This window comes from Pyxicephalus adspersus, chromosome 8 (genome assembly GCF_032062135.1).
Source record: "Pyxicephalus adspersus chromosome 8, UCB_Pads_2.0, whole genome shotgun sequence".
Classification (NCBI taxonomy): Eukaryota; Metazoa; Chordata; class Amphibia; order Anura; family Pyxicephalidae; genus Pyxicephalus; species Pyxicephalus adspersus.
Window position 1 is genome coordinate 29,030,382 of NC_092865.1, and position 20,569 is coordinate 29,050,950.

The window sequence follows — 20,569 nt, forward strand, 5'->3', positions numbered from 1 at the left end:
GCTTATCTATAAAATGGAAAATAGACCTAAACCTGAGCACCCTACAATTAGCACTCCCTGTTTCTAAAACACTCGGATGGTGCCATCAGTGTAATCCAGAGGTCAGAACCAAGGCAGGATATGCCTCCAACTACATAAAACAGCCACTGGTGGCTGTGAGGCTAGAACAACAAAAGGATTCAACCAGCTCCCAGACCATGCCATGTAGCAGAGCTTTAAAAAAACCTGTCAATCTTGTGTAAACGGGCTGAGCTGGAAGATGTGATCCACTAAGCACATGTGCAGCAATAAAACAGGAATTAGAAATATTTTAATTACATTGCAATTGGGCATTGGAACTCATCACCTTTAGTACTCCTGTGTATACAGCACCTTTTTAGTGTAACAACCATTCTGATGTATTACTCAAATTTATATGGCATTTTAAAAGCTTTCTTTCCCATAACAATAGCAAATGTAGAGATATATATGAAAATAACTTATTTTACAGGAGTAAGTCTACCCTCTTTCCTATTAATGTCGGGGGTATCAATGAGACGGAGTATCAACCAAACACTGCTGTGTTTTCAGTACTTCTTTGCGTTATAAGATTTACAATTATCTTGTAGAACTGCTAAGCAGGAAGCAGATCTCTCATGTCATAGGCAAATATGGCTGCCCTCACGTACAATGAGAACTTACTAGGCATAGAAAGAAAGATTTAAAAAAATAAAATACATTTATAATACCATTTACCTTAAGCAGGTGATTTGCATTTAAAGGCGTGCTTAAGAAAGAAATACAGCATAATATATAGTATGACTCACAATATTTCAACTTTAGATTAAAGAACAATGAATCAGGGCCCATAAAAGCCACCCACCTCTAAAGGGACTGAAAAGAACACACTAGTTATAAACATTTAAAAAATATATACATAACTTTTATAAATGCAAATTTAAAGGGGACCTATACTGACAGTATATACTTTAGGTCAACATTATCAATGTAAAAAAGCATGTAAAAAGCTATGAACTTTCTTGATATTGATCAGCTGAGTCAAAGCAACCCAAAATCCTAATGTTTGTTCTAGCACCTCTCTCATGATAATGTGTAGCAGCACTTTTCGGCATTTTCAACAGCATTTTCAAGTGTGCCAAATGGGAATGCTGCATTGCTGCACATGTGACAGTCTTCTCGAGTAAGATAGTAGAAGAAGGAAGAACTAAGGGATGCTGCCAGCCTATCAGAAGAAATATGCAGTGTTCCCCAAGATACTACAGATACATTGGTTATGCCCTTTCATTTTTTTTGAATCAAATCAAGATCCCCGTTAATGACTCATGGGACACCTAATGGCATTTACATCTTAGGTTTTATTTATTGAGGTCATGTTAATTTGGAGGCAGCATCTAGAAAACGGTATTTTCTCTAAATTCCATAACATACCATGGAAAGGAATTATTCAATCTGCAACCTGAGTGCTATAAAGGTTTACAACACAATAACCTTTGGGTTTTTAGTATTTTTCCCCACCTATAACTGTAATCAAAACAATAAATTATCTTTATATTTGTTGATTCGCCATTCTTTATCACACAGTGTAAAAAAAAAAAAAAAAAAAAAAGCAAAAGCAAAAAATTCAGATTTACCTGAGAACTAGTAAATGTGGGCTTCTTTGCAAGTCTTCGATCATCCCCTTTATCAAAGGCAGCTAGAAAATAAAACAATCATTGGTTAATTAACAAAAGCAAAACAGCAATATACAGCTATTTATCTTAAGAAATAACATGGTTTATGATTCTATGTAGCAGGATCTGAATACTAAAGGGATGTATGTGATGATATAGAGTAACCTTCCTATAGAAATGTACTACTAAAAGCATGCTGCCAGGAAATGGAGCACTTTTTTACCCCCTACAATACTATGCTGCAAACGGTCCCCCTCCACCAGTGAAGTAGTCAGTGATCGCGCAGCAGCATCCACTGCAGTAACAGTATTTTACTATACTGAATTAAGGGCAAGATTTCTTCTGGGAAATACATGCATAAAAACGGGAAGTGCTAACACAGGAACGCCGATTTATGAAGAAAGCTTTTCCTAATGAACAATGCATGTAAATAATTAAAAAATAAACGGGTTTTAAAAGCATTTATAAAATGATGTCATGGACCATGTCAGTCTAATATGCACAAAGAAGATCAGCTGTTTTGCATTATGTATGAGAAAGCATGCATGCAAATGTGGTCTTTTGTGGATGTATTGGTGTTATTGAGACATTGACAGGAATCAATTACTATAAGTGTGTAAAAAAAAAAAAAAAAAAATACTGCTAACCGGTCCCAAAGATTTATGAGATTATTATAATTTAGTATTTCAGTATTGGACTTGCACATGGCATGAATACCACAAAAGCACCTAAAAATAACAAAATGTGTGCAATGTACACACAAGAGCATCATCAATATTGACCGTAAATTGGTCTGATTTTGCTGATGCTTCATATTTAGGCTGTTCATGCTCTGAATTCAATGTTGATTATACTGAACCTTTGCTCCGTAGCTTTCCCTGATACAAGTCATGTGGAAAATAGTATATTTCTCTGCAAAGGGATAACCAGACATCATGCAGATTACATAGAACACTTTGATCAGGGGGCAGATAATTACTGCAGCAGCGCTTTTTTTTTATCTGTGTGTAAATAGGCATGAAATTTATGGCAATCGATTCTTCATCTAATTATAAATATAACTACAAAAAGCAGAATAAAGATATGGCATGCAAATATATTTCACTAAAGACTGAGCTTTAACAGAAACATATATCAGGGCACGATGCAGCGGTTATAAGCAACATTAGGAACACAATTTCTGGAATTCATAAACACATAGGAATGTGCTGAAAGGTACCTGCTTGTATTTTGTCCTGATCACCCGGCCTCATCAATTTCCAGCCCTCTGTGTGCCGTACAGCATAAAAAGACTGGACCAGGAAGCTCCACAGCTTATCACGCAGAGCTTGGATCTTGCACGTAAAAACCTATGTTAAAGCGACAAATCAGCAGCTGTTCAGAGGAACATTTCCATGGCAACCAGTCATTATATTCCTCTCTCAGAATCTACTTACTCCCTAAGCTTTGTCTATGATGTCATCACACAGACTGTATGACTGCCTACTGGAGGGAGCATTACGAATGGCTTTCAGGTCTGCAGCATTAGATTATACAACCGGCGTGGATGTGAAGCTGCTTTGTGACAGGCGGTGGAAACGCCATCTTAAATACACTGGCTTCTATGCCGGTGTCATTCTTCCAGCTGGCTGCAAAGTCAAATACTCCTGGGAGCAATTGTGAATGCAACAAAGCCAGCAGCTCTTCTGTTTGTTTCATGTATGTTATTACAGGTTTGCCCACTACGCCTTCTCATCATATTTACATAGTAACTCATTAAATAGAGCTCGCCTACAAAGTAGCTTTTACATCTCAAACATATCAGAATTTTAAACCCACACATCAGCCAATTTTTCTGTTTTCTTTTTCCTCCGGCATATTATTTCTGAATAACAGCAGACAACTGATTTCATATGTTTCAAATACAAGTTCATGCGAGGTAATACGATCAGTGTGCAGTGAAAGTATCTTGTTTTAATGGTCTTTCATAAATCCTGTAATCTCTTTACTACCTGAGGCATTGGGATTGCTGTGCTATTTGTTATTACAATGCGCAGAACAGAACAGGTTAACTGCAGAACTCTTTACCATGTCCCTGCAGAACCAGAAGCAAGCTAGTCATGCAGGATGCTTAAAAGGGAAAAAGACTAGCTTCCATCACCTAGCTTACAGCAAACAGGAATGTATTTTTATCTTCTTGGAATAGTTGGCAGTTTTGCAATCTCCTAGCAAAGGCAGGTGATTCATTACAGATGAGCATATGTTTATTTATTATGCTAACATCATATGACACCACTCAAAATGATATGGCTCACCCAGATTGCCTTAAAATACTTATATATTTAAAATAAAAAAAACAGATAATAAAAATAAAATAAAATAAATAAATAAATAAAAAAACACTTCTTAGCAGACTGCCAGAGCTGCAGGTGGGTATTATCAAGATCAGCTGTGATGGTTTTATTAATGGACACAACCTGCAGCGACTTCCTCATGGCTGCAGCTTGTCATACATTATCCGTGGTTAGATTTGTCTGCATTGCAGTCTGTGCTGTATAAAGACATCTATTAGCCGTGCCATTCAAATGACACTGTACAGAAAAAACATTTCTGATTTAGCAAAGGTCTGGCTATTTATGGCCTGGTGAGGATACATAACATACGGGAAACTGATGGCCAGGGTTTAAAAAAACAAAACAAAATAAAACCGGCCAAAACATCATTTATTTGAAGAATGCCAAGTTTATCATTTAGGTTGCTTGAGTAGTTTTGGTCCTTTTTCACAACTTTATAATCAGGTGCTGTGCGTTATTAGGCATTGCATTTAAGCAGGATGTTTAAATGGACTTCCAATATACAACTAAGAAAATTGAAGAAAATCTGCAAAACACAACAGTGTTTAACAGTGTGCTACTGAGCAGTATGGTACACTACAACACAAAATGTGTTAAAAATGTACTGCATTGAGGTACAAATCAAGTGAACATAAAACCTGTTTATTCTCCTGGACAATTGGTTAGATTTGCTCTACTAAAAACCTGTAAAAACTGGTTATAAGATAAGGCAATATTATTATAATTATTAATATTATTATTATACAGGATTTATATAGAACCAACATAGCGCTGTACAATAAATAAGGGCATAACTATACATTGCATGTTTTAGGCAGATGAACCAGTTTATCATGGTTTAAATCAGCGGTGGCCAACCTGTGGTCCGCGCCTTTGGCCGCCAAAAGCCGCGGACCATGCCCCCCGTTAGGACGCAACCCCCCCACCCTGTGCAGGTTCTGGTATTATGAGCCCACTATGGGTGAAGTTTCTTCCCCTTTGAATGACACACGGCTCCCCAAGCGTGGTCCAGATTCTGATTCTGCGCGGTCTGTAGGTCCCAAAAGCTTGGCAACTACCGATTTAAATGGTAGTGAACCATTTAAAGCAGGAGTGTCCTGTCTGTAAAGCAGAGCGAAAGAAGCCGGCACAGCGCCACCTGCTGTTCCCTGTCCTAACTGCCGTACAGTGGAAAAAAGCACAGCGTGATCAGAAGGGGAATTTGAATGACACAGAGTGATCAGAAGGGAATTTTGAATGACACATGAGTGATCAGAAGGGGAATACCGGTATGAATGTCACATGAGTGATCAGAAGGGGAATTATCTTTCAGAATCTTTTTTTTCTAGATTTTCCTCCTTTAAAATTGGGTGCGTCTTATATTCCGGAGCATCTTATACGGCAAAAAATACGGTAGTTACCACTTTTTTATATGAGAAATTCATAGCTGTCCCGTGCTTACTTACTGTGTCATCTCAAGGAAGAGTATTAAGCCCTCCACGTCTTGGAATTCTGAAACGATTAGCCTTTCTTTTATAGAAATAGGGGAGTGGTCCAGTCTGAATAGTTAAGTAAGGCATGAAGAATATAAGAGTGGACTTATGCCTGTTATGCTTGTACTAGCTTTTAAAAAAATCAACATGCCTGTTTTAGATCAGGAGCCCCCCAAAAGTTTTGGTTGAGGTACCAGTTCGCCATTTGTAAAAAATTATTTCGGAAATTATTAAAAAAATTAAATTCTTAGTCTGGTATTCCTTTTAACCCTTGGAACATATGGCATTAGTCATTCACTATAAAACACATTGCTTGTTTGACTTTACTTTATTGAGCTGAAACCACAATATAATGCTCCTACAAGAATAAAATATTATCTCATCGGGCCTGAGACAATAATTAAGCAGATGCAGACAACATACACTAAATATTTTCAATTGATGCTCCCCTAAAATATGCGTAGCATAAAGACCTTTATCCTCCCAGTGCTTGCACTCATTTGGAAAAAGAGGGAGTCTATGTCCCATGCTTGCACCACTGAGCTAACCCAAGCAGTTTTTTAGGGTAGCTCAGTTTTTACAGGCAGCACTAATTCCCAACAGGAAAGGCCAGAACAGCTAGCCAATCAGAAAGTCCCTTTTGCACACCAATACGTGACATGGTTGTAATTAACTTTCTGATTGGCTGTCAGGTGATTTATTGAAAAAATACTTGGCTTTAATGTGGACATTTTTACATTAATGGCATATATATGTAAATACTGTCTGGGCCGAGGGGCAAGATGTCATTTACAACTTTTCAATGGTTAAAAAGTTATACGTGCAGCATGCAGGGCACAGGCCATAGGTTGGGAACCCCCGTTCTATATATTTTTAGTGAAAGTCAGTCACAATCTGCACTTTGCCATGTAGCCCTATAGTGTTTGGTTAAAAAGGTCAGCATGTTTCTAACAAAACATCAGTATTATCCCCACTGATATTTAAAAGATAGAAAGACGTTTTAGAAACATACAGAGCAGGGTGATATTGATAAGAAAGAATGCTATAAGAATTTATTTGCTGTTCTGAAAAATCAGTGGTGATGGGTGATTGAATCGAAAGTCAGATCTGCAACTGTATCGTGTAGGGATTAAAAGGCATTACCCAGAGGAGAGCATTTACACAGCTTTCTGTAAAATCTAGAAAAGTAAGAACACAATAACACTCACCATTTCATTTTCTGTTGCCAACTTTAATAACTCATCCACGGCCATATAAAGAGAGGAACAGTTTTTAAATGAAATGCTATTTTCTATTTCATTAAAAATATGTTCTAGGAGATATGGCCGGCTGCTCATCCCCTGGGCCTGAAAAGGGTGAGAAGAAATGCACTGCTGTTAGCTTATTTTAGATGACAGAAAAGCAATACACCCTAGACAAATACCAGCAAGTTTCTGGCAATGGAATTACCCTTGCATCCCATACTTGACTAGAAAAAAAAAAAAAAAAACCCAGAGCAACTGCTATGTTTGTGCTGGTTGGGTATTCATTTTTTGCTGTAAATCCACAAAGGATTCTTGCCCCAAAAAACAATTCCTCTGCGGCTTATGACATATCAGTGAGAAGATGATACACCTTACCGATTGCCATGGATTGCTGGATTTTACATATCCATATTAAGACAAAGGGTTCATTAACACAGATGACTGAGTGGATGATCTTCTGATAATTTACCCAAAGCCATTGTCTAGAGCTGAAAAACATCTGCTTATAGTAATCAATGGGAATGCCAGAGAAATTTACACAAAATTTGTATTGGCGTTTGTATTCCAGGGTTGCATGATCACCAGGTTCACCCATGATAGTCTATCTACTCCAGACTTGGGGAGCTAAATAAAATCAGGCCCATGATGTCAGCAATTAATCAAGTTGTGGAGTGCAGGCCGTATTTTATGGCGGAAACAAGATGACTTGTTTAAACAAAATAGGGACAATCAATAGAATATTACAATGACTAGGATCAAGACCAGAAAATAAAGTTGCAAGTACCTGTAACAAGTGTGTAAAACTTTCACTTTTTATTGTTTGGGAGAAGTTTGTCACAATAAATCTCACACATTCATCTTGGAGACCAGATGCTAAATTCCTCACTTTTTCAGTCCACTTCACCTCAGGAAGACTGCTGAGCAGCCTGTCACTTTCCATTAACAGAAACGCTGCATTCCTGTAGGACTGGAAAACAAAGCTTATTGTGACAGAGAAAGGGTCAGGAATTCAGTATGCTTTATAAAAGAAACCACCCATCCACATTTTACCAAAGGGCACACACTGACTGACACAGAAAACCTCTTGATTTATCAACTGACAGCCAGAACCGCCCAGCTCTGCACACAAACTTCCATAGTATAACGTGTCAACATGGATAATTGCAGGGTGTCTGTCACCAGATGGATTGAAAAGTCCTTCACCTGACACATAGCACAGTTATTTGTCTCTCGCTTTACCACATTTTCAGTCCATGCAGCTGAATGCAGTTTAGATTATTAAATAAATACTGTGCAGCATTTCTAAAATATTTTGTAAAACTTTGGAGAAATCAAACATTGTCTTGGCAGGACTGCAATGATTGCCTTACCTTGAAGCATCAATTCCCAGAGTTTCAAACCCATCAATGACTCAAATTTTAACACATTCAATCAAAACATGTCTACACATGGGACACATTATTAGCTAATTTGTGCCTTCAGTATAAATTAGCTGATCATATTCCAGGCCCATAAAAGCTTAAAAAATGTTACAGTTTTATTATTGTTATTTTTTTTTTAAAGCAGGTATATCCCCAGTCCCCCTTGTTCTGCCAAGCTCCAGCACCCCTACCCTGATTATTTAAACTTGGCTTTTTATGCTAGAGAGTATGTAAAAGGGATAATATCTGTAGGGAGGGAGCCAGCCAGTGAGGATTAAAGTGAGGAGAAAACTATACTCTATACATACTTACATTTGTTAATATGTATATTATGTGTTAATACAGGGAATAAAGCAGCCAGCAATACTGATTCAAACTTGAATGTATCATCAGAAAACAGAATATTGATAAATAACAAGAGAGATTGGCATACAATCAAGGCTATGAAGATGTATCTTGTATTTGCATGCATCCATACATGCATCCCCACAGAACTTGATGCAACCCACATTTTGCAACAGTATCAAAGATGAAGCAAGCAGAACTTTTTATAGTTCAATGCACCCATTACATATCTGTTGCCTGCAGATGTGAAGGGGCCAAAAAGCTTTTATATGTTCTCTTTTTTATACATTTGCTAATAAAAATCTCAAATAACCATTCAGTCATCCCACATGGAAATGGCTTCATACAAGATTCATGCATGGACGCTGCACAATAGATATTAACACAACATGTACATAATTATTTTAAAGAGAAAACTCTGAAAACGTAGTTGTCTGCTAAACAGTCAGAAAGCTAAAATTTGCATCATGACCCTCACTTGTACCATTTCAGACTGCTCCTATTACATAGATGAAAAATTCCATGCTAGAACACACTGCTTACTTTATTATATAGCTTCCATGAAAGAACACATTGCTTATTTTTCAAGGTATTTCTTATAAGATCACATGCTAGAACACACCGTTCCCTTCCTATACATAGCTAGAATATGCAGCTCATTTTGCGGGGTACATCTAAAGATTCTATGTTTTTCAGCAAAAAAATGAACACACTTCCCATTCTTGTATATGGCTTGAGATTACACACCAGAAGAAAATTTTCTCTTCCTTGTATATGGCTAAGGGATCACTTGCTAGAAAGCTACACAACTAAAAGTAGTCCCATGCTAGAACACGCTACCTACTTTTTTGCAAATATATATATATATAATTCTTTAGAATCTATAGCTAGAATACGCTGCCTGGTTTCCTATATATTTTTGCAAGATTCTAAAAAAACTGCTGGTCTTACCCTTATGTATAGTGAGAGATATCATGTAAGAGCATGCTGGACCCTTTGTTGTATATAATTAAAAATCATTTGCTAAAACAAGCTGCTCCCTTTCCTGTATATTGATACAGATTCTTTGTTAGAATACTGATTGTCTATAGCTGAAGATCCTATGCTAGGACACATATACAGCTACAAGTCTAATGTTCGAACAACCGTGTAGATTTACATGATTATTGCCAAATGGGACCGAAATCTTGAATGTCCTTTCTGAGTTTTTACGGGATACAATAGTATATATATATATATATATATATATATATATATATATTATATATTTTATAAACATTCTTCTTGAATAATTTTTTTTTAGAATTCATAAAACTGGGCTAAATATTTAATTGATATCATTGACTTACATGACATCAAATAATTATACAAGCTCATGTTAATTTACTCAGCATGTCGTTGCTAAATATGGAATAGGCAAACCTTTCCTAGATAAACTGGGTCAAGTTCAAACAGTATTTAAACAAATTTACCTAATGTTGTATATGAGACATGTAAAACCAAACTAGAACATGCTTATAAAATGAACATGTTATGGTATCTGCTGAAATACTATAAAGTGAAGTTTTGTTTATTAAATCTGAAGGAATGCATGTAAAAGGTAAATGAATCACACTTGGAGCATTTATAATGCTGCTTCCCTTATCACAATTGATTCTTCTTTTATTATATTGTTCAGTATTCTACAGGTCCTTCCTCAAAATACCTAAAAAACCCAAAAACTACTGGACATTTATAAAGCATATTGTGCTATGCTTGCTGTGCATGGATGGCGGCGCGCAATAACAATTGGAGGGGGAAAAAAAAAAAAAAAAAGAGGAGATACTGGTCACATGACCGACTCTCTTTCATGCTCTTTGATGCCTATACTTCATGATTGAACGTTATTGAAATGTAACACAGAAGGTAAAAAATCAGCCCTTCTCAAAACTATGCCATTTAAAAGTTGCCTGTTTTTAAAGAACTATGCAGACTACCATCATGTCCTGTATCTCAACAGATACACAGGGTAAAACTAGTCTTTACATGCAGATTTTAAGATCAGTGAATTAGTAACCTGCATTTTTCACAACAGGAGATGATCAATGCCAGCCTCCATGTGCTTTGAAATTCACACTTTTATATTGCAGCACAATTGGTGCATTGGGGTGCCATTATTATTCCATATGGCAGCCCAATGCACCAATACTGGAACATCCTGAAATGAACGCAAGCCTACTGTGAGCGGTGGTGTACTGCATTCCTAAAAATTGCACATTTTTGGGGGTGTTAAAGTGAAACTTTAGCCCACAATTTATTGAACAGGCAGGCTTTTTAGCCCAGAAGAAAAATACTATCTGTGATAAAAAAAAATCCCTACTTGCAAGTTCACAGTTTTCTGCACAATGTACACTGAGCACGTGGCGGGAGTTCATACATCCCAGCATAGGCAAAAAAAATCAAACTAAAATTCCTTCTTGAGAAGCATTAAAGCAACACATAAATGGGGCAATAAAGACATAAATTGAACCTACAGGTGTTGTACGTGGAAGTTAGTGGTTGAAAATTACATTCTTTTATGAAGTGGCTATAATTTTGATGAGCTAAAAGGTAATTGTGATAACTATAATCAATTTGAGCTAAATAAAATATTTTATATACATTTAGACACATGGTTAATAATTACATATTTCATTTTATAGACATTGTGAAAATTTATCTCCCGCAGGTGACCTGTTCTTCCCTTGAAGAAGGTGATATGATTTAAACCATTGAGTTGCTTAGGTAATTTACAGGACATATGCATGATGAACCACAAGCATTTGAGAAACATGATCTATAACTTCCAAAAAATGTATTTCTTCTGCAAAACTTTCAATGACATTATTTGAGTCACATATAGAAAAAATAATAACATGAAATCCATAGGTGAATCTGTATTGTGTTAAAATCACAATATAAAAAGTAGTTTAGATTGTTAAAATGTTTGTTTTAATTACCTACTGAATTAAGAATGTTTGCTGCTTTCTCTCAGCCCCCCTATATGGTAACTTTTTGGTGTAAATAACTTTAGGACGTGGCAAATCAATATCAAAACAAAATAGACAGCTGTATAAAGTTGTAACAACAAATGTTTTTGCTTCATCTTCTCTAAAGAAGACAGTAGAAACCTAATCAGATGCAAACAACAACTCATCCACTTTCATTCACAGGATTACAAGCATTACTCATTATAATATCAATTTGAAAACATTTAAAATAAATTAAAAACAAACATTGCACACACAAAACTAACCATATACTGTGCAAATATCATGAAATACAACTCATGAACTCAATCCTATCCTAACGCAATTACCAGATGTTACCAGAGCTCTCCCATTGGCACATTTATTGAGAATAAAAGCAAGCTGACAGTGTTGTTACAGCACATTTTAAAACATGTCAGTCATCAGTTGACATTGGGCTTAAATAACTGGTGTAAGGGGAATTAATTTTGATCCTAGAGGCACTGACCTACATAAACTGAATCACTCAGTTAGCAGTTCATTTTACATTTGGTTTAAACAGATTGTAAAATGTAGTTATTCAAACACATTGTGGAAGGAATGGCCTCCAATAACCAATCCTACATGCACAGTTTTAAGTTTTTGAAATGTATGGCATTACCTTCCATATAAATGACCACATGGAAATATTTTGCCAAGGAACTTTAAAATCAGGATAAATCTTGATGCTTTATTCATATTCATAAACGACTGACTGTATCCCATTTAATGTTTAATTTAAAGGTGAAATAAATAAGAACTACAGAATCAAAACTTTAACAACCCTTTAACCACAAGCAAAACAAGGGAACACACACTTAGCAGAAATACAGATTTACAGTGAGCTTATGCGTACTTACAAGTGACTGAACCAAAGCAGAAAGGCAGCTATTCTGAAGATCTGCAGGCAAATTGGCAAAACTTCTTTCAGACCAACATTTCACAAAATACTTTTCCATCCACCTAAAAGGACATTAAAGCAAAAAAAAAAAATTCAAATTAGTACATTTTATAAACATTTAATTTTACATAAATAGAAGCAATATTCCCATAGACATTAAAGGGCATTAGAATTACAGCATAATCCTACTGCAATTAGGAAAACAAAACCAACAAACACTACAAAGTAATCTATAATTGTACAAGGTCGGCTCCACTATTCTTTCAAGTTTAGGCAACAAAAGGAGTGACCCAGGCAAATGCTGGTGTTACTTAGGTCTGAGGGAGGTAGCAATGAGGCAGTTTTTTTTAAATCGATTCATCTAGTGATTGTCTCCGGAGAACAGACAGACACTGCTGGGAAGACATTTACAGGAGACCATTGCCTGATCTAGCTAAATTGGGCAACTTACATCTAAAAGTAGCTTAACAAAAAGAAAAAAAAGACACACACCACTGGACTAACCCATGTTTGGTTTGTTTGTGCTCTTTTGTTAATTTATAAACAAAATTTATCATTTATAAACTGGGTCCTAATGAACCCAGTGTGCAGCATACTGGAATGTGAGGCAATGCTTTAATGTGTGTTGTAAAATTTAGAGCAGGAGCAATTTTTTGGTCAGTTGGGGAGCCTATTAAAGTGCACCACAATGGTCCATTGAGGATGTATTATTTTTTTAAAGACCAATTTGCATAATCTCCCCAACATAGAAACCTTAACTCCCCTGCCACTTTTTCGTTGAACAAAAAAAAGCAAACATGGTTTAAAAGCGCAAAACAGAAACAAATCGCCAACACATATACTTACTTCATACATGAGGTCTACAATGGCTCCTCTCCCACAGAATAGGCAATAGCAAGACATTCTAACACTGATTGCTGCATTCCTACGACAGGCTGAAATAAAACAAATGAAGCATTTCTCAGCACGGCCAGTAGCAAAAATATATCTAACATATCATCTAAAAATTCTGTAGTAAATGCTTGTGAAAAAAAATGACAGCAAAAATCTATAGCTGAATTATCATCTGCACCCAGCATGTTTTGAGAAATGTTTATATGATGGTTTTCATCCCACTGGCTTTATAACAGAAACAAGATTATTGTTAAAGTGGAACAAAAGACCATCTATAATTTGACAAGGCTGACACTCCCACAATTTGATGTTTACTAGACGGGTAAAAAGCAAAGCAGACTGATGAATGTTTCAGCTATGCATATTAATGGTTTATCGCTGCTCAAACGACTGAACCAATATTTTTTCACCAATAAAAAAAACAGATGGATTAACACTGGTTGTTCTAGCCAAAAGGAATACATTTCTTGAACTGATTTACTTCTATTATCTCACGCACAACCAATGCCATTGATGGGGAGTTAAACTTCTCAGTTTTGTTTACAGGCCCTGTGCTAGAGTTGCCAGATCTTTCACCAAAATCTATGACCCTCATCCCCCAAAGATCCACATAGGCTGTTTATGCTTTTCATACCTAAAATTTGTAAAATCTCTAAGCTGGTGATGTGGAGCAGGGTTCTATTCCTTGCATTGGGTGGTCTTTACTGAAGCAGAGTGTGGCACCAATACACTGTAAAGGAAGGGTATCATGGTAATGCCCTCCACGAATAGCATATGCTCAGTTTTCTGGGCTGGGAACCAACATAACCTGGGCCATGAAATGACTCTGCCTATCTTATTAATTTTAGGCGACCTAACCTTCATTGGATTTTTTCTTTCCCAGTACATATCAGCACACTTTGTAAGCAGGCTAGGTGTTGTGCTAGGTCCTTGCATTGTTGGTCTTCGGTACAAAAAATGTCTTTTTCACATTTAGATCAAGCATTAATATAAAAACCTTTAAAGTTACAACAGCTATTTTGGCCTTTATACCATTGTGCTAGACAGGTATGTTTGGAGAAAATAAAGGGTTAGATTTGCAATTTTCCACAGGCTGCTACTTTACCCAATTTAAGTCAATTCTTATACTTGGAGGGATTCAAATAAATAGAATGTACTTTACCCTCTGCTTTGTGACGTGTACATTCTCTCTTTTACTGCTTTGTCATTCACATTGGATGTAGTCAGAGTTTTAAAGAAAATAATTTGTTGCTTGGCAGGTGTACTTTAGCTTGTCATGTACATGACTATCTACGGAAAAGGACAATGTACCTCACAGGCATAAGTAAAAGACTATAGACATTTCTGTATATCTCTCACCCTGACAGCATCAACATAGGCCACCTGATGTGCATTTCTGCTACCATGGTTCAGCTATTTCTCTATCTGTCAAGATTTTACCATTTCCCCTTGCTCAAATGAAATGCAATTGTGAAAGGAAAAGAAACAGAATTGGACTGTATATTTGACAATTACTGTAGGAATATAGAACTGTATTTTCCATTTTTTCCCTGGAATAATACTGTAAAATTAGCAATCTGGAAGATCTTTCCCTTAAATCAGTATTACAAAAATCAGATACTGAGCAGGACTGACATAACAGCAGCTGTGTCTATTATTAAATCATTTCTTGTTAACCCTAAATATAAAGAAATGTGAATAGGGCAGCACGGTGGCTCAGTGGTTAGCACTCTGGCCTTTGCAGCACTAGGTCCTAGGTTCGAATCCCAGCCAGGACACTATCTGCATGGAGTTTGCAGGTTCTCCCCGTGTCTGCGTGGGTTTCCTCCGGGTACTCCGGTTTCCTCCCACATCCCAAAAACATGCAATAGGATTAATTGGTTTCCCCCTAAATTGACCTTAGACTACATGACATATCACTATGGTAGGGACATTAGATTGTGAGCTCCTTTGAGGGACAGTTAGTGACATGACTATGTACTTTGTACAGCGCTGCGTAATATGATGGCGCTATATAAATACTGTATAATAATAATAATAATAATAATAATAATAGCATTTTATATTTTACTAATTAACAAAATAAGTTAAAATGAATTAGTCATCCATTTCATATTTTTTTTTTCTTGTTGTCCTGTCTGACGTTTGTTTCCACAAGGTGCCCAACACCCTTTGTTACATAGAAAAGCCTTTCCTGTGTACCCCATGTGATCTTAAAGTATGGTGAACCTGTCACCAGACTTTTGACTTGCAAGTAAGTAAAACATTCATAATAAGCATTAAAACAAAGCTTCACTGACATTCAGGAACCATGAAAAATCTATTCCCAAATATCCCTAACAGTTGGTTCCCTCACTTTCTCAGTAGCTGATCCTCTCATAGCATTACCTTGCAAGCCCCCAACCTTTAAATGTAAATTCCTTGCAGATGGGACAGAACAACTGAGAGGCAATTTAGAGGCTTCAGTGCCTTGTTTTTCTGAAAAACTCTCAAACTTTGAATACGAACTGCTACACAGTGTCAGGCAGTCACATATTGTCTTATGATTTTAATACTTTGGGTCAGTGACCCAGATCAAGTATACAGATCGTAAACTTGGGAGTTAAGTCAAACACTAGACCGGTTCTGGATCAGCGACTTAGAATGTAAAAATACCATGACAGACAGGAAACTAGCACAGGTTAGCTTCAGGGGTTAAACAATTAAATTCTGTCAAAATAGAACTCTTTAGTGGCAACCAAGGACATGGATATTGGTTAGAAAAAGGCGCTCAGTTACGGTGAAATTGTGAAAGCAGGAGCAAACATGGGCTGATAACTTACACAGGTAACATTCTGAATAATGACTGGTCCACAGTACAATTAAAAAAAAATGTAATGAAAGAAAAGAAACATGAAAAATAAAGCCTCATTACAGTTCAAGAATCCTTTATGTGATATTTTTACAACTATGCAAAATAATTTAATTGTCTGCTGCAGCTGGCAGTGAGAACAGAGGGGCAGTTCCCTTTTTCATATACCTGGAATATTCCAATCTATTTTCTAACCCAACTAGTACAAAGCCTAAATGATAGCAGAAGGTTAATGGATATGGATGTTTTAGGGAAAAGATCCTGAAGAGCTGCTATGTGGCATCAGGCGGGAAACACGAGGATGGTTAGGCAAGTAAGGTTAAAAAGAAGTACATAAAAGTGCACACATCATTTAAACCACTTTATCTCTTCCCTGGTAGAAGCTCTGTTACTTTCCAAGTCACAGGAATCTCCATTTTTTTATTTATTTTTTTTTTTTTACCTGAAATTGCACCCAACCAAAACAATTATGAACACAGTGCATTGTGCATTGTGACCCTTGTGCACTTCAATAGGAAGCCAATCCACACACTCTATTCTGATAACTTTCCATCAAAGTGAATGGAGTGGGAAGAAGGTCACCCTTTTGGATAGCCAAAACAATATTTTGTATCAGTTAGACCAATTTGAGAAGCACAAATTACTTGTTGCCCCTAGCAACCACTGGAGGAAGCCAGGATTAGAAACACTGATGTAAAGGTTTAAAGAACCGGACAAAATAGATGTGGTGTCTGGTAAAGATAGAAGACCTCACAGGACTGGGTATGCAGGTAAAGTATAAATTATAATAAAACTACTGAGCAAGAGAAATAGATACTAGTAAGCAATAGGTCGAAAGTCCAATAACAGTGCACTTACATACATACCATCATACAGGAGTTCATAGCTGAATAGCAGAGAGTGACAACACATTCACAGCTTACAAATTTGTTGCCCTGTGCCATTGTATTACTATCTGCCTTTCAAATACTGGTGAACATTATCACATTCCTGTTATGTATACCAACCGTCTTCTTTACATTTATACAACAAGCAATCCTACCACAATTCAGATTTCAACTTTTAAAATGTGAGAACCTAATCTAAAACCAGATTTTATGTAATCTTGCTATTGGAAATGAAATATGAAAATTACTCAACTGGAGATATATAGTGGATTTCCAGCTACATACATACATATTTTAGGCTACACATGCAGTGGTTACCACAAAGTAAATAATGGCATTTGTACACCACAGAAAGTGTTATTCAACCCAAAGTGGACTGGTCAGTATGCGGGACAAAAAATGCAGTGCTAGTAAAATAAAAGTGTTGTAGTAGAATATAGAAGTAGATAGGTAGCAGAATATATTCAGAACTTCCTTTAATTGTAAGAGCTTTTCAGAGATCCATTTCGGTCTTTTTGTTGGTTTGTTTTTTTATCCAAGCTAGAGTTGGGCATTGCCATGCCTTTGTAATATTATTTACGCCAGGCTGCCAATCCTAGTGAATCAGTGAATTAGTTACATTTTTCACACCTCATCTCAGCAGCAGATACAGTGACGCTTTTCTTTCACAAAGAACCTCTAAAAAATGTCACTGCTGTCACAGGGATGACAAATTAAATTTTTAAGAGTGGTATATACCACAGAACACAATGTTCAGTGTGAACTGGTCAACTGTCTTTTTTTACACCCTGACCAAATCAAATACAATCCAAGTTTGAAGAAAATATAACAGCTTAATGATGAAGTTCAGGTAGGAATTGAAATCTTGCATTTAAAAAGTTCATGGCCTATAAACACCAACAATAAACTTTATTTTCTCTCTTTCAGCCAGTAAAAGAGAAACTATTTTTTGGAAGCTTTTCCCCAAGCAAAAAATAAAATTTTTATTATTTATTACATATACCTTGTTTAGCACTGCATTTGTGTGTGAAGGTGACTGTCTTAGCTTAGGAACAGCTTTTCTTTCTTAGCACCTCCAGAAAGGGGAACCGTTAGCTGCATAGCACTGACCATACCAAATCTCACCCCAAGTCTGAGACTAGCAGTAAGTTAAGGCAGCAGTGCCATAGATCTCCCCCTGTAGATTTACAGATTTGAGGTGGTAGGTATAGGAGTGCCTAGGTACACTCACATACCAGAAAGTGTACTGATAAATGCTAAATATAGGGTACTACAATAAACATTCCTGAATGTTCCGTACAACCTAGCAAATCATCACATTATGAGTTAGGTGCACTTTAAATGTACTAATGAAAGTGTTGTGTTAGATTTGCTTGATAGGTTCAAACACATCCCATTTCTCTTAGGAAGAATCCACCAAGTTTATAATTCCCTGTTCACTCCAGCTCATTGAAAGTTTCCCAGTGTTATCAGCCTTGTCACTGATGCAAACTACAAAAGACCTCCCCCACTTGCTTCTAGCAGGGCATTAGGGCTTCAGCTTTAGGAAAATCATAAACAGTGCTGGAATTGCTGTTACCATTTTCTCTTATGCACTAATAGACCAGATATTGCCCTGCTGCCCTTAAGCCATTTAGAATCTGGCTTACGATCCTCCCTTAGGCGCCTGTGTAAAGCAGCTTAAATTTGCAATGTATCCTATACTGAGGACTATGCTGTATCCTGTGAATGAAGCCACAAACTATATACTCTGGCTACCTTGACATGAGGAGCCTGAGCAAGTTACATAGGCCATATGGTTGATCAGAATTCTCTGTTCACACATCTGCTATTTATACCCACATCAATTATTTTCTGGCCATCTGGAACAAGAACTGGGAACTGCAGTATCCACACAAGAAGGGCCCATTTGCCTGAAAAAAAGGAAACCTACACTAAAGAAATCACTAATCCATCTCCTTGATATCCACACTGATCTCTGCCTTGCCGTCTGACTTCTGTACCTGCTGTAACTCACCTGGAACAAAGTTACAGTAGGTGATGCACACATAGGAGTTAGATCTAATAAGCTGCATAGTTGTTCTGGGTCAGACAGTTTTGAAGCTAGGGGTAAATGAACACTGGTAGGTTTAAAGAACAGAATAAAATATACAGGTTAAAATTTCTGCAGGAGGCAGCAAATATAAAACATGTTGAGCATAGTATGAAATACTAGAACACATCTCTAACACAGATGCAAAACTTGAGGGGAGCAAGAATTGTACCAAAGTGGCAATTTATATCTAGAACCTAGATATCTAGAATGTTAAAATTGAATACATTATAGGTAAGGTATAATGCTGGTAAAGAATAAATCAAAAGTCCATCTCTCATTTCAGTAATTAAGTAATAAAAAACACCAATTAATGTGCAGGCTATTCTTCAATGTTAAAGGGAAACTAAACACTGATACTCTCACATCCTTGATCCGTTAAAGGGTGCAACTCGCGCACAAGGAATTCATTTAGTCTCGGCAATCCAAGGGGAAGTCAAGATTGCAGGTTATTCTAGCAATCAACCTGCCAACCAATCCTGGCATGCATGGCTCAGAAGTTGACAGATCCATGACATGATCACACAGGTAAGAATGCTTATTGCAGAAGGGACATCACCTTTACTTTTTAGCAACAAAGCTCTGCCCGATACCAAATTTCAGTTCCACTTTAAATTTTTAACCTTTATAAAGATTTGGTAAACCACAAAAGGCAGTTTGTGAACCTTCATAAAGCAGTTTACAATTTGAACCTAATGTCCATATAGATTTTTAAACAGTAGGCACCCAAGCATACTAGACACCTAGAGGTGTCTTTGTGGATGGCAAAAAACTGCTTTGCGGGATATCCTCAGCTTTATAAGTCAAAATCTGTAATTCTATATAGCTATTATTGTAGCTCAAACATGCAAAGATACTAATATAGAGAAAGCTGCAGAGCTAAAATAGAAGTGTCAACTGTCTGGATGTACTGTATGAGATGTGTGTGAATTAGGAGACTGACTTCTATGACAGAGCAAATACTCTGGCTAGTAAAAGACTTTACACATGGAAACATTTTTAGAGCTTTAAGCCTGAAGGAGACAAACAAAGCTCGATGGTCAGATTATGCTAGAACCTGCAGATCCACAATGACACAAGAACGGAATTGCCTGATCTAAAGGAAGGATAAATTAATCCCAATTCCCAGCACAAGTACCTTTATAAAAAATTTGCAGTAGTCTCTCTTCAAAACATAGACAGCAACTTCTTTCAACCCTTCCATTCCATACATGTCAGCAATAACGAGAATCTGGCTGCAGGAGAGATAGCAAACGTAGCTTAAGATTTGCTTAAATTAAAAAAAAATAATAATAACCTTGATTTGCAGAGAATAAAGTTGTAAGAATTAATAAGCATTAAAATTTTATATGGAGTTCAGCACATTCCACAACACAATATTTTTGTATTCTAAAAGAAAACTGCAAAAACTGTCAGTCACAGCCTCATTTATC

The 20,569-nt window shown here is 36.6% G+C and overlaps 1 protein-coding gene across 1 annotated transcript in view; it reads right to left on the reverse strand.

The window, feature by feature from the left end:
- BTBD8 (BTB domain containing 8) overlaps positions 1 to 20,569 on the reverse strand; it is a 44,685-nt gene that overhangs the window by 14,962 nt on the left and 9,154 nt on the right. Inside the window, 7 exon segments of the mRNA XM_072419887.1 lie at positions 1,632 to 1,693; positions 2,890 to 3,019; positions 6,684 to 6,821; positions 7,504 to 7,686; positions 12,372 to 12,474; positions 13,259 to 13,347; positions 20,275 to 20,371. Of these exon segments, the coding sequence (XP_072275988.1) occupies positions 1,632 to 1,693; positions 2,890 to 3,019; positions 6,684 to 6,821; positions 7,504 to 7,686; positions 12,372 to 12,474; positions 13,259 to 13,347; positions 20,275 to 20,371 (802 nt within the window).